The sequence below is a fragment of the Semicossyphus pulcher genome, unplaced genomic scaffold (assembly GCF_022749685.1).
Source record: "Semicossyphus pulcher isolate SPU_LCO1_2020_fin unplaced genomic scaffold, fSemPul1.0.p SCAF_48, whole genome shotgun sequence".
In the NCBI taxonomy this organism is placed as follows: domain Eukaryota; kingdom Metazoa; phylum Chordata; class Actinopteri; order Labriformes; family Labridae; genus Semicossyphus; species Semicossyphus pulcher.
Window position 1 is genome coordinate 499613 of NW_027211724.1, and position 12500 is coordinate 512112.

Below are 12500 nucleotides of genomic sequence, written 5' to 3' on the forward strand. Positions count from 1 at the left end.
TTCAACCAGGTTACTACAAACATGTCCACGCTGCACCTTCACCAGGATGACTGACACCTGGTTTATATGACCCAGCTGTCAGTGTCAGTCAGCTGCAGGCGTCGCTTCACTTCTACATTACACAGCTGATACTCCCGTCATGTGTCGGCATCAGATTATAAATCATGCAATAAGAAACTTCAACATTCAGTTCAGTGGAAATTTTAATCTATTTTATCATCAGACTTTGTCCACCAGAGGGCGCTGATGACTGTGTAAGAAGTGGGCGTAGCCACTGTGGCGTCATTCATTGATTTAAGCTCTACCGCTTCCAAGCCACAAGTTCGGCGTATTGGTCGCAGCCATCTTGGAACCTGAAGTGGACGAGAGGGTGGAGCTAGAGCAGAGTGACAGGCTAACAGAAACTACATTATCAGCCAACATTAGCACTAGCTTAGTTAGCAAAGAGCATCTGTAATTCACAGTACCAGCGATATTATTGGGATGCTAATTTGGGTCTCTTTGGTCTTTTAGTACAACCAAAAGCTAAACATTTTTCAGGTCGCCATGGTAGCCACTTGTCAATCACAGGTAGCCCTGCCCCCCTAACCCCGCCCCTCTTCCTGGTGTGTGTGACTCTCAATGGGAGCATCAGTGACTAAATGAACATCATGCTGTGTTGAAGAAGACTTGAAACTAGAGACTGAGACCATAAAGTCATTAGGAACATGTTTACTGAGGGAATACATCAGGAGAGGAGGAGGAGCATGTTCTCATAGACTTCTATGGGATCAGACTGAGTCGCCCCCTGCTGGACATTTAAAATTATTCAGGTTTAGGGCACTTCACCATAGCCTTTACTTTTTCAACCTGCAGGCTACGTCCACTTCTTACACAGTCTACAGAGTACAGCCCTGGTCGGCGCCACCAGCTGTCGATCAGAGGAATTACGATAAGTGATGTCTTTAGTTGGAGGTAGATGCTGGTCAGGACGCCGCTGGCTTTCACACGTTTGACTTTAAATCTAAAACACATAAAAGGTGTGACTGGTTCAAACATGCAAACACAAACAGGTGTGTTCCTTTAACAAAGTGACTGAAGATGATCACAAGCTGACTGACCTGATCGTCAGACTGCAGCCAATCAGCTGTGTTTACTGGATGACATCACACCCGAGAGACGAAAGAGGAAGTCTTCTCAGCGTTTGTATCTAACTGCTGTCACATCTCAACGACCAATCGGCTTTAAGGAAGGATCAGGTGAACAAGCCGCCCTACTATTGGCCGGTTGGTTGGATTGGCGAGTTAACGGTCGAGGCAATAACAGAGCGACAGGAAGTGAAGCCGGTTGGTCGATTTATCGCCGCAACGAAGCACTTTTGCCAAACCTCAGGGCTCAGAGACACAGAGAGGTTTTGTTTACTCTTTCTTCTAGATTTTCAGTCGCGTTTCGGTTCAGTTGAGTCCAGTTGTGTTGCAATCGATTGGTTCTGTGTTTGTACAGCTGATCACACTTGAGTCATATTTACTATAATAATAGAAATCTACAGAGTTGTTGTTTTTCTGCTGTGATCACCACCAAGTCTGAGTGCAGCCTGTGTTCACCGAGTGAGAGCCGTCTGCGCTGTAAACACACAGTTTGTCTGAGGCCGAGCCGGAGCAGCAGCTGAACGCTCCACAAACACATCGTTATTCATTTAACGTTTTATTGTGAAAGAAAGAATATTTAGTTTCATAAAGATTTATCCACTCGGCTGCAGACAAAATGATTTCAAACACTTTTTACAGAAACTGAAGAGTTTCACTGCAACATGTTCAACATGCTGTCGCTTTAAGAAAACGTCTAATTTGGCAGCCCCTTCAAAATAAAAGCCTCCTTGCTGCTCTCAGATTTCACTCATAGATATAAAACAGCTGAAACAGCCGCCGTGCTCTGACATGAGGAAGGACATCGTTTCTACTAACGAGTCCATCATGTTGGATTATTGGGGATCATTTACAGTAAGATGAATATTAATGCTGTTGGACTGGTCGGGGTGAAACTCTTCAGTCCGGACGGCTCACGTGTTTGTACAGATTAACTTAAAGGTGTAAATGGTTTAAAAAGTCGTCTGTGCTCAGTTCTGGTGGCCGGTGAGACTTTATCATTCTCCATTTGTACCATAACATCGCGTGTGTGAAGCTCAGTGAGGCCGATCCCGTCCAGAAACACGTCGCAGCTTAGAGTCAAACAACACGCTGGTTTAAAGCTTGTGACCACGCCCACTAGTGATGTCACAGTGTACTGACCACACCCACAGTACAAAGCTACATCACTCCTTCCTCTCATGTTTTTACAGCAGGTGATCTGATTGGAGGTAAACTCAGGACAGGAACAGAATGTGAACACAGTGACGTGTGAAGAGCTCGATTCTGGACGGGACAAAACCTGCACGTCTGTTTTAACGAGACCTTTAACACATCAGACAGAAGGCCTTTTCCAGCATACACGAGAAGAACACAAGCTTAGTTTGAGACCTGCGGCAACACGACACAAACATGTTTGATTCCAAAGAAGAACAGGGCGGAGCTTAAACTCCCACAAACACCAGGTCAAACACCAGGTCACTGAACTTAAACTCCCACAAACACCAGGTCAAACACCAGGTCACTGAGTTTAAACTCCCACAAACACCAGGTCAAACACCAGGTCACTGAGTTTAAACTCCCACAAACACCAGGTCAAACACCAGGTCACTGAGTTTAAACTCCCACAAACACCAGGTCAAACACCAGGTCACTGAGTTTAAACTCCCACAAACACCAGGTCAAACACCAGGTCACTGAGCTTAAACTCCCACAAACACCAGGTCAAACACCAGGTCACTGAGCTTAAACTCCCACAAACACCAGGTCAAACACCAGGTCACTGAGCTTAAACTCCCACAAACACCAGGTCAAACACCAGGTCACTGAGTTTAAACTCCCACAAACACCAGGTCAAACACCAGGTCACTGAGCTTAAACTCCCACAAACACCAGGTCAAACACCAGGTCACTGAGCTTAAACTCCCACAAACACCAGGTCAAACACCAGGTCACTGAGTTTAAACTCCCACAAACACCAGGTCAAACACCAGGTCACTGAGCTTAAACTCCCACAAACACCAGGTCAAACACCAGGTCACTGAGTTTAAACTCCCACAAACACCAGGTCAAACACCAGGTCACTGAGCTTAAACTCCCACAAACACCAGGTCAAACACCAGGTCACTGAGCTTAAACTCCCACAAACACCAGGTCAAACACCAGGTCACTGAGCTTAAACTCCCACAAACACCAGGTCAAACACCAGGTCACTGAGTTTAAACTCCCACAAACACCAGGTCACTGAGTTTAAACTCCCACAAACACCAGGTCACTGAGTTTAAACTCCCACAAACACCAGGTCAAACACCAGGTCACTGAGCTTAAACTCCCACAAACACCAGGTCAAACACCAGGTCACTGAGCTAAAACTCCCACAAACACCAGGTCAAACACCAGGTCACTGAGTTTAAACTCCCACAAACACCAGGTCAAACACCAGGTCACTGAGTTTAAACTCCACAAACACCAGGTCAAACACCAGGTCAAACACCAGGTCACTGAGCTTAAACTCCCACAAACACCAGGTCAAACACCAGGTCACTGAGTTTAAACTCCCACAAACACCAGGTCAAACACCAGGTCAAACACCAGGTCACTGAGCTAAAACTCCCACAAACACCAGGTCAAACACCAGGTCACTGAGTTTAAACTCCCACAAACACCAGGTCAAACACCAGGTCACTGAGTTTAAACTCCACAAACACCAGGTCAAACACCAGGTCAAACACCAGGTCACTGAGCTTAAACTCCCACAAACACCAGGTCAAACACCAGGTCACTGAGTTTAAACTCCCACAAACACCAGGTCAAACACCAGGTCACTGAGTTTAAACTCCACAAACACCAGGTCAAACACCAGGTCACTGAGTTTAAATCTCCTGAGAACAAAGTTCAAACGGCCAAAAGACAAAGTTTGATCTTCCAACAAGTTTCTTTAGATTTTTAAACTCATGAAAAGTTTAAAATCAGGACACTACATGAAGAACAAGAAAACGGTTAGAGTTCAAACTCCCGAGAACGTGAGCTCAAACTTTAAGCTCTGAGGGTCACTAAATACAAACATTCATGTAACACCAGCTGATCCAAACTAAGTTAAACGTCCCCTCACAGACGGGGGGGTCGAGTTTTCAGGACTCTGTCTGCTGTTAAAGGTCTCGTTGAGACGTTAGCGGCTGATTGGTCGGGTACAAAGTGTGAAACCCAGCGAAGATGACATCATCACTAGTCTGCCAGTGGCTCTCTCAGGACCACTTCCTGGGTAACGGGCGCTTTATTATGGATCCCACCGTAGTTCTGTGCAGAAACACAAGTGAACCGTCTCTAATCCGAACCTGAACAAAAACTACTCAAACCTTTGGACCAATCACAGCTTCTGCCTGTAATTCTGCTGGGATGCATAATTTGGGGAGGCGAGCGGCCTCTTGGGTCGAGGCCGTCCGCTGCGTCGCCTGTTTGAAAACACTGAAAATAAAAGTGTGTACATAGTGCAACCATGTAAATAGCAAATACTAACGGAGACTCTATTTTATGTATGAGCTGAGAGCGAGTGATGCTAACTCAAGGAGAAGTATTGATTTGTTGTTTTTATTTGTAAGTGAGAGAACGTGTACAGTGAGACGAGGAGACGGACACATGATGATTTACGACTTTATGAATTGTACAGTTAAATCGTTCTTTTGTTTTCTATCTAAAGCTTGGGGTTGTTTCTGTTTCTTTCTTTTGTACAGAAGTGGTTGTTTACATCGATACAAGTCCTTATTTCTGTGAGCGTCAGACAGACGATGTGATTGGAGCAGAGGCCTTGGAGGAGGCGGGGCCTGGAGGGGTGGGTGGAATACGTTACAGGAAACAGGTGCTGCCTCCGTCATGTATGTTTTACAGCAGCTGATCGGGAGAAGTGACATCCTGAGACAATCCAGAGATTATAAATGTGCAGTCAGGACCGTGTGTAGGTGTATAAAACCGTCACATACTGAAGACGATGTCTGAGAAGGATTAAATACATGCTCAACATGCAGCTTCTTAGGAACCGTATACATTTTCACAGATCTAAAAGTTTTACTGTAGTTGAATTTGTTCCCATAAAAACTGAATCTTTATTCTTGAAGTCGACGGCTGATCAAGTAAAGAACTTTGATTTCATAATAAGACAACAGACGAGATTAAATCGGTTTGTCCCCGTCACAGTGTCGCACTAAGCCTGCTGGAGTTTAGAAACTTTAATAGATTTAGTTGACTTATTTTAACATTGTTAAAAAGCCGAGTGGAGTGTCTGAAGGTGATTATTCTGGTGTTACAGTGAGAAACATCCGAACGTGGTCTCGTCTCCTCCGGACCTGTCGCTCCCTCTGCTGTCACACTACAGACACTGAAATAAAACCTCTGGACAACAACACCTGTGCCTCGCTCTCACCTGTCTGTGTGTCTGTGTTTCATCTGCCACACGAACGTCCTACACTCAGTGACATAGCGTTTAGCATGCTAACACGCTGAGCTAAGAGAGCATGGTAAATCATGATGCCTGCGTTAGCATGTGGGCACCCTCATTGTTCCCGTTAGCACTGTAGAACACCCTAACAGATGTTTACCATGTTCACCTCGAAGTTGAGCCTGTTAGCATGCTAACATTAGCAAATAACTGAAGTGATGTCATTATTTCTGCAGGTATTTGGTCACAAACCAAAGAATTGGACACATTCATATACTGACCTGATGATGGCGCTACATTAATTAAAACGTCTACTTTCCAAACCTATTCTAAGTCCAGGTATGCAGAGTGTCTGCAGCATGTAGCTAATGGACAGAGCAGGTGCTCGTGCTCTGCTTTCTGCGTCATAATCCTTCCGTGTGGACGGTTTACACCCAAACGTCTCTTCACTTCTTATTAACATATTAACAGCTGTTTGACGGGCTGTCATCTGATTTGGCTGCAGTGGGAACATGTCATGAGTGAAGCAGCTTTCTGTTAGCACATTTAGAGCAGCAGCGTCCGAGCAGCTCTTCACCACATTGTTCTTCTGCAGTTAAAGCAGGAACGTGCATCAGTAACATTAGAGGCCTCAGCTGTGTTTGTGCAGCTTTCTGTGGTCCAAACACTCTGCAATGTAAGAAGGCTTAAAACCTGGAGTGTGTGCGTGAGAGGGGAGGTGTGTTTTACCCCCCCCCCCCCAGGACTGTAGATTGGACCAGCGCCCCCCCAGGGAGGACAGCTTTCCATCCCTGATTAGGAGAAGGTTTATATTTAGGGTCAAATTTGGGGGAAGGGTGAAGGTTGGAGCTTCAGATTAAAGACACATATAGTGGAGAGTGTTGGAGTGTGTGTGTGTGTGTGTGTGTGTGTGTGTGTGTGTGTGTGTGTGTGTGTGTTGCTGTCTAAATTCAGTTATTATATAACAGGTGCAGGATGAGACCCCCACTTATATAACACATTCCACCTGTTCACGAAGCAGCAGGAGGAAAGTGTGATGGAAATCGATCACACAGAGAAATGCTGGATCACAAGTGATCGGCTGCATTCAGCATGAACAGTTTCTGTGAGCTCAGCACACGGCACGAAGCACGCGCTGTGCAGGTGGAAGCCCTCCTGTCAAGCTGTGTCATTACTGATTCTACTTTTTGCATATTGTTACCGATGCATTAACTTGTAAGTAGCATTAGCATCTGGAGCACTATCATGTGAAGGCTAGCTGGGAGGGTAGCATAGCTATCCTTAGTCAACCATATCAAAATACTGACTGCTACTTCCTCCCTGTTCTCTTTCAGTGGGAACACCTGTTTTGACTAATCCATGTCTTAGTAACTACATGAGGTCATAGTTCAATACAAACATGATGGAGAGGGAAGATACAGGCTAACCTTCTGCTTAAGCTAACTAACTAGCTTACTAGCTTGCTGCCGTCCTGCCTTGGCTGACAGTCCTGTGTTTCTGAACAGACTTTACTAATTACTTTGCAAAACAAACTCAAAGAACACATTTTATTGATGATCTGGGACATGCTAGCCTTAGCTTCTATCTGTTACTCATGGAGCTAACTTTAGCTTACTTGCTAGCTACCTACAGCTGATAAAAACTTTGACAATGACAAAGTGTTTGTAGTAAATCTGACCAGTTGTTGCAAACTGTAAATAATTTGTGCAAAGATGAAAAGATTGACAGGATAGCAACAGAAACTGAGGGGGCGGAGCTAAGCAAATTTTTCCAGCGACTCAGATTTGACTCTATCTAAACTCCGCCTTCAGCTGCATGGCGACAGAATCTGAGGCTCTCTGATTGGATGTCTCTCAATGCTCTAAGGGCCTCGGAGTCGATTTATTCCATAAAAAAGTTCTGTAAGTTATTATGTGGACAAAGCTTGGTTACTAAATGTGCATTTAGACGCTCTGACTTTAGGACGTGTTATCGGCCCGTCTGTCTGGTGGTCGGTCTCATGAACGGACTGATGCAGCAGGAAATGTGAACACTGATATCTGAGTGAAGCAGCAGGTGACTGAGTTCAGCCTGCAGAGCAAACATGGCCGTGCTGACAGGACTGAGTCTGAGCCAACACGCTGACTGTATGTCTGATATACTGATATGTTCTAATGGTCCTGTCATATATGTTACTCATGTGACTATATATAGATAGAAATGTGCATAATGTAACAGAAAGAGTGCTGTATCAAGTATAGCCTAGCTGGCAAAGTCGCCACAGCTAGCTGTAGCTACGGCTAGCTGTAGCACTAAAGTTTACTGACATTTTGCTACATCTCGTTTTATTAAAGAGCATCCATCAACATTAACTGACTTCCTGGTTTAGGGGTCGTCATCCATTTATCTAAAAAAGAAGCAGAATTATCTAATCATGGTTTCCCGCTAAACAACTGCTAAAGCTACCTAGCTTAGCCCATCCCAGTAGCATCATCCCTTCACTGCAGTGACAGTCATGTGTTCGGTTGGTGTTTGGACCTTTCAATCACATATTTAATCTATTAATTAAATTGTAAATTGATTTATTTTTCAGTAACCAGAAGATAATAAAATCATCCAGTCAGACAAACAGAAACACGTTAATTTGACTGAATGAAGCAAAAATAAAAACTATATAAAACAGCTCTTTCTGATGTGTGCACAGGACACCACAAACTCACTGACATCAGTTGGTTCTTGTATGGACTCAGTCAGTAGCATCTCATAGTGAGGGACTCCTCCCTCATACATACAGTCAGCGTGTTGGCTCCGACTCAGTCCTGTCAGCACTGAACTCAGCCACCTGCTGCTTTACTTACACATCAGCTGTTCACATCCCCTCCATGTGCTCGATCACCGATTGTTCCTCATAATCCTGTTTGGTTATTTTTACCCACCATAAAGAAATTCATGCTACACTTCTGTATTAGTTTCCTGAGCTCCAAGCAGCTCTGTGTGGAGCGTAATGGCAACCGAGGATCATGGGTACTGTGGTTTTAGAGACAGTGTGCCATTCCAAGAAAAATTCTAACTTTAGAAAGATTTACACACTTTCCTCTCATGTCCCCATTTCTCAAAAATGTCGTCAATTTAAAAACATTTTTCAATTGAAAAAAAAGTCATCAATTTAAAAAAATGTTGTAAATTTAAAGAAAAGTCGTCTCTCTCTGAACATTTTCTCTTTGCACAAATTTCCATTCCTTAAAAATGTCTTCCAAACCTTCTGTCCTTCTGAGCACAGCCTCAGTTTTTTTTTAAGTCAACTCTTTCTTAAAGAAATGACTTCTCTTTTGGAAATGTTCCTCTGTGCACAGATGTCCTCACTTTCAAGATCTAAAATTGAAATGGGTCCCCACAAAGATAGGTAAACAGGCACACACACACACACACCTGAACTTGTCCTCACTCTCCACAATGTTCCTTACGTTTATAAATATCGTCCTCTCTTTCTGAACGTCTCCTCAGTTTGAACAAAAGTAATCCTCGCTTTCTGAAATCTATTTTTGCGAGCTCAGACGATTTTAAGTCAGGAAGATTGTAACAAAGCTTCTACAGAATGTTTTAGGATCAAACTGGTCCCCACAGAGATAGATGAACACACACACACACACACACACACACACACACACACACACACGCACACACAGATCTGAACTTGTGACTCTTCTTGGACAGATTTTTCAACCAGCAACAGAGATTCAGCCACTCATAGTGAACACACAAAGTCCACCCCCCAACACACAAACACACACACACAAACACACACACACACACACACACACACACATTTTTGACGCCCCCCTCCCACAGTAAAGCCTTTATATAGAGCTCCTTTTCGGGTCTTTGGCCTCGGTGATCGCATCCCCGCTGCTCGTCTTCACAAGTTCTCCTCAACCCGAAACCAAGGTAGATATGACCACCTGAATCCACGTGTTGTTTGTCTCTGATGATACAGGTACAGGTATGACACGGACCATACAGCCACTGAACAGGAGCTCTCGAGAGTCTGCGAGCAGCACATGTGCATTTACTGCAGGTGTTCGCTCTGCTTCTTGTGTCTGAGCCACGCTAACTGTTAGTTTCAGTGTTGGCAGGTTTGTCATGTGATGCACATGTTGGACATTCATTGGCTGCAGACACTCGTTTATTTCTTTGCTCAGAGAGGACGTTATATGGACTCATTATAAAGCATGTAGTAAGCCTGTGTCATCCTGCAGCAACACATGTGTTTGTTGCACTGACGCGCTGAACAGCTGCAGACTGGTGGTGCGTTCAAGACCAAACGAGGGACAGAGACCGGCGATCGGTTCCTCACAGGTCTGTGGGCTCAAAGGAACACCAGTGTTTTTAGTCTGGACGTTCCGCCGTCCTCCACAAACCTTTGGTTTTATATCTTTTGTTGAGAACCTGAGAAAGTCAAAGTCTACAAGTATTTTAGAACAAGACAGAAAACAAATGAAAGTTTGACATTTATCATTTTACAAGTAAAGTAGTTAATAAAAATAATATTGTCTCTACATAAAAACACGTAACAGACGAAGACACACTCAGTTTTATCAGATGTAAATATTCAATTTACTTTGAGGTCACATGATTCACCTGAACTACAGCAAACACTTCCTGTTGCCTGAAAGTCTCCATCCACGCTGGTGACGAGCACACGATGTGGCCCTTTGGTCTGCTTCCACCCCTCAGTGAGAGCCGTCCTGATTGGTCCGCTGAAGCTCGACGTCATACAGAAGCATCTCTGTGTCAGCAAATGAACTGATTGACTGTTTTAATTATAGAAGTTAAATGATTCCGCTCTTTACAGGAAGTCTCTGTACTCACGTGGAGGTCAGAGGTCAGAAGTGTCTGTTCGAGGACACTGAAGGAGTGAAGGCGTGGGCAGCTTTTTATAAAAGCAGAGGACAAACACAGAAGCCTCAGTGACAAACACAGCAACAATAATTTAATCAACTAAATAAAACAAACAAACTGACTGCAGACTTCAGCGATCAGTTCTTAGCAGAATGTTTGATCGTGTCCTGTTTGTTAGCATGAGCCTCACTAGCCTCACCATGTAGATTAACTGCAGAGTTCAGTTCATAGAGTTACAATAATAACAGGAGTGATGAAGCTGGACTAACAGAACCAGTGAAACCGTCCCACTGTCGGTCATCTGGTAAAACGTTGTGTTTGATAAATGAGCAGAACATGACCTCGATATGTGACCCCGAACCCTAATTAGACTCTCAGAAACATCACCCCTGGAGCCGTCGGGGTTTTCCGCCCTCTCAGCCTGAATTCCTGCCAGAGCCAGCTGCCGTCAGCGTATCAGCTTCACATGAACAGATACCAGCGGGCAGTATAATTAGAAAGCTTTGTCTGCGCCGGTGTCGTCTTTCAGCCGATGCTTCCTCACCGCTGAAAGAGAAGAAGACGTCGCCAGAATCACTCAGGGGCAGTTTCACATTCAGCAGAGTGACGTTTCTCTAATGGGGGGAATCAGATCCACAAACAGGAAACCAACACGGAGTTACTGACATCCACGATTAGTCAGGGACTCATGATGGACATGTTTCCACCAGGACGCTTTCAGCCACTGTTACACAGAAGGAACCAGAGAGCCTGAGAGGCCACTGGTTTCCAGTTTGTGTGTGTGTGTGTGACCTGTGTGTGTGTGTGTGTGTGTGTGTGTGTGAGTCTCAGTAACACATGGTGCAGGCCTCTCATTATGTATCACTGTGTTAAAATGAGCTCTTTCTTCTTCTGTGGTGCCGTGTGTCTGCAGCCTTCTCTCAGCCGACATGGAGCGTACCTTCATTGCCGTGAAGCCCGATGGCGTCCAGAGAGGACTGTGTGGTGAGATCATCAAGCGTTTTGAGACCAGAGGCTTCAGGCTGGTTGCTGCCAAATTCATGCAGGTAACCATGACGACAGCCGGACGGTGGTTATAAGTCTGTGCAGGACTTTATTTGATGAAGAGAGAGCTGAACAAAGAGCAGGTCGTCTAACAGCATGAAAAGGTTTAGTTCACATCAACTCCTCCTAACTTTTAAACTGGTGTAAAGTAGGAGGTGCTCTTCGAGCTCCTGACAGGTGTGGCAGGTGTGCTGCTCCTCACTAAGGTACAAGCGCAGCACACACGGAGTAGCCATGGGATCCGGGGGAGGAGATGACAGCTGCTGAGCTGCTGAATGTGACAGCTCCTCTGAAGGACTCACACTTGTATCACTATCACACACTCAGGAAAGTTATTCCCAGCTGTTGTGCTTGGCAGCGTTGATCCCCTCCCTGGGTGTAAATGAATCGTGTGTGTGTGCGTGTGTGTGCGTGTGTGTGTGCGTGTGCGTGTGCGTGTGCGTGTGCGTGTGTGTGAGAGGATGAACTCAAGCTTCAGTTTTCTTCAGAACCATCCGGTGAAGCTGAGATAAACAGCGACGTGTCATCTACAGGTGGACATTTATAACTTGTAAGGATCAAAGGGGGAGAACACAACCCAGCACAACAGCTAATCATGCTAACACACTGACGCTAAGGCTAACCTGTCCCAGCACTGTGCACAGTTAGCAGAGCATCATGCTAAACTAAAGGGTCTGTTCAGGTGTGTCGCCTCCAGTTCACTGTTTGTACAGCTACAGCTTCACAACACAAGTTATCATATGTGTCATCATGTACACACAGTGTGCTACAGACCCATCGCGTGTTGTTGATGAGACATGAAAACATGAAGGTAGTAAGTGACGCTCTGTCTGCAGGCCTCTGAGGACCACATGAAGAAGCACTACCTGGACCTGAAGGACATGCCTTTCTACGCTGGTCTCTGCAAATACATGTCCTCTGGACCCGTCCTCGCCATGGTAACGCACGCACACACACACACACACACACACACACACACAGTCATCCTGTGCATCTCTGGCACTCTGTCAGATATCTTTCTCTTTTTATCTCTTTCCATTTAA

The 12500-nt window shown here is 45.0% G+C and overlaps 2 protein-coding genes across 14 annotated transcripts in view; both read left to right on the forward strand.

Annotated features, from left to right (window-relative positions):
* The window catches only part of rapgefl1 (Rap guanine nucleotide exchange factor (GEF)-like 1), a 38763-nt gene extending 33261 nt beyond the window's left edge, over positions 1-5502 (forward strand). Inside the window, exons 16-19 of one of the 13 annotated variants that reach the window (XM_069680841.1) lie at positions 1-3312; positions 3375-3772; positions 3815-3881; positions 3955-5502. The exon at positions 1-3312 is cut by the window's left edge and continues 2563 nt beyond it. The gene's annotated coding sequence lies outside the window, so the exon portion shown is untranslated. Of the gene's footprint in view, positions 3313-3374; positions 3925-3954 lie in introns of all 13 variants that reach the window. The other 12 variants (XM_069680845.1, XM_069680840.1, XM_069680839.1 and 9 more) reach the window with 12 other exon arrangements.
* A 3853-nt stretch (positions 5503-9355) lies between these two features.
* Positions 9356-12500, forward strand: part of LOC138608280 (nucleoside diphosphate kinase B-like) — a 4098-nt gene continuing 953 nt past the window's right edge. The window contains exons 1-3 of the mRNA XM_069680820.1: positions 9356-9459; positions 11327-11459; positions 12294-12395. Coding sequence (XP_069536921.1) covers positions 11343-11459; positions 12294-12395 — 219 coding nt within the window. The 5' untranslated portion in view covers positions 9356-9459; positions 11327-11342. The remainder of the gene's footprint in view (positions 9460-11326; positions 11460-12293; positions 12396-12500) is intronic.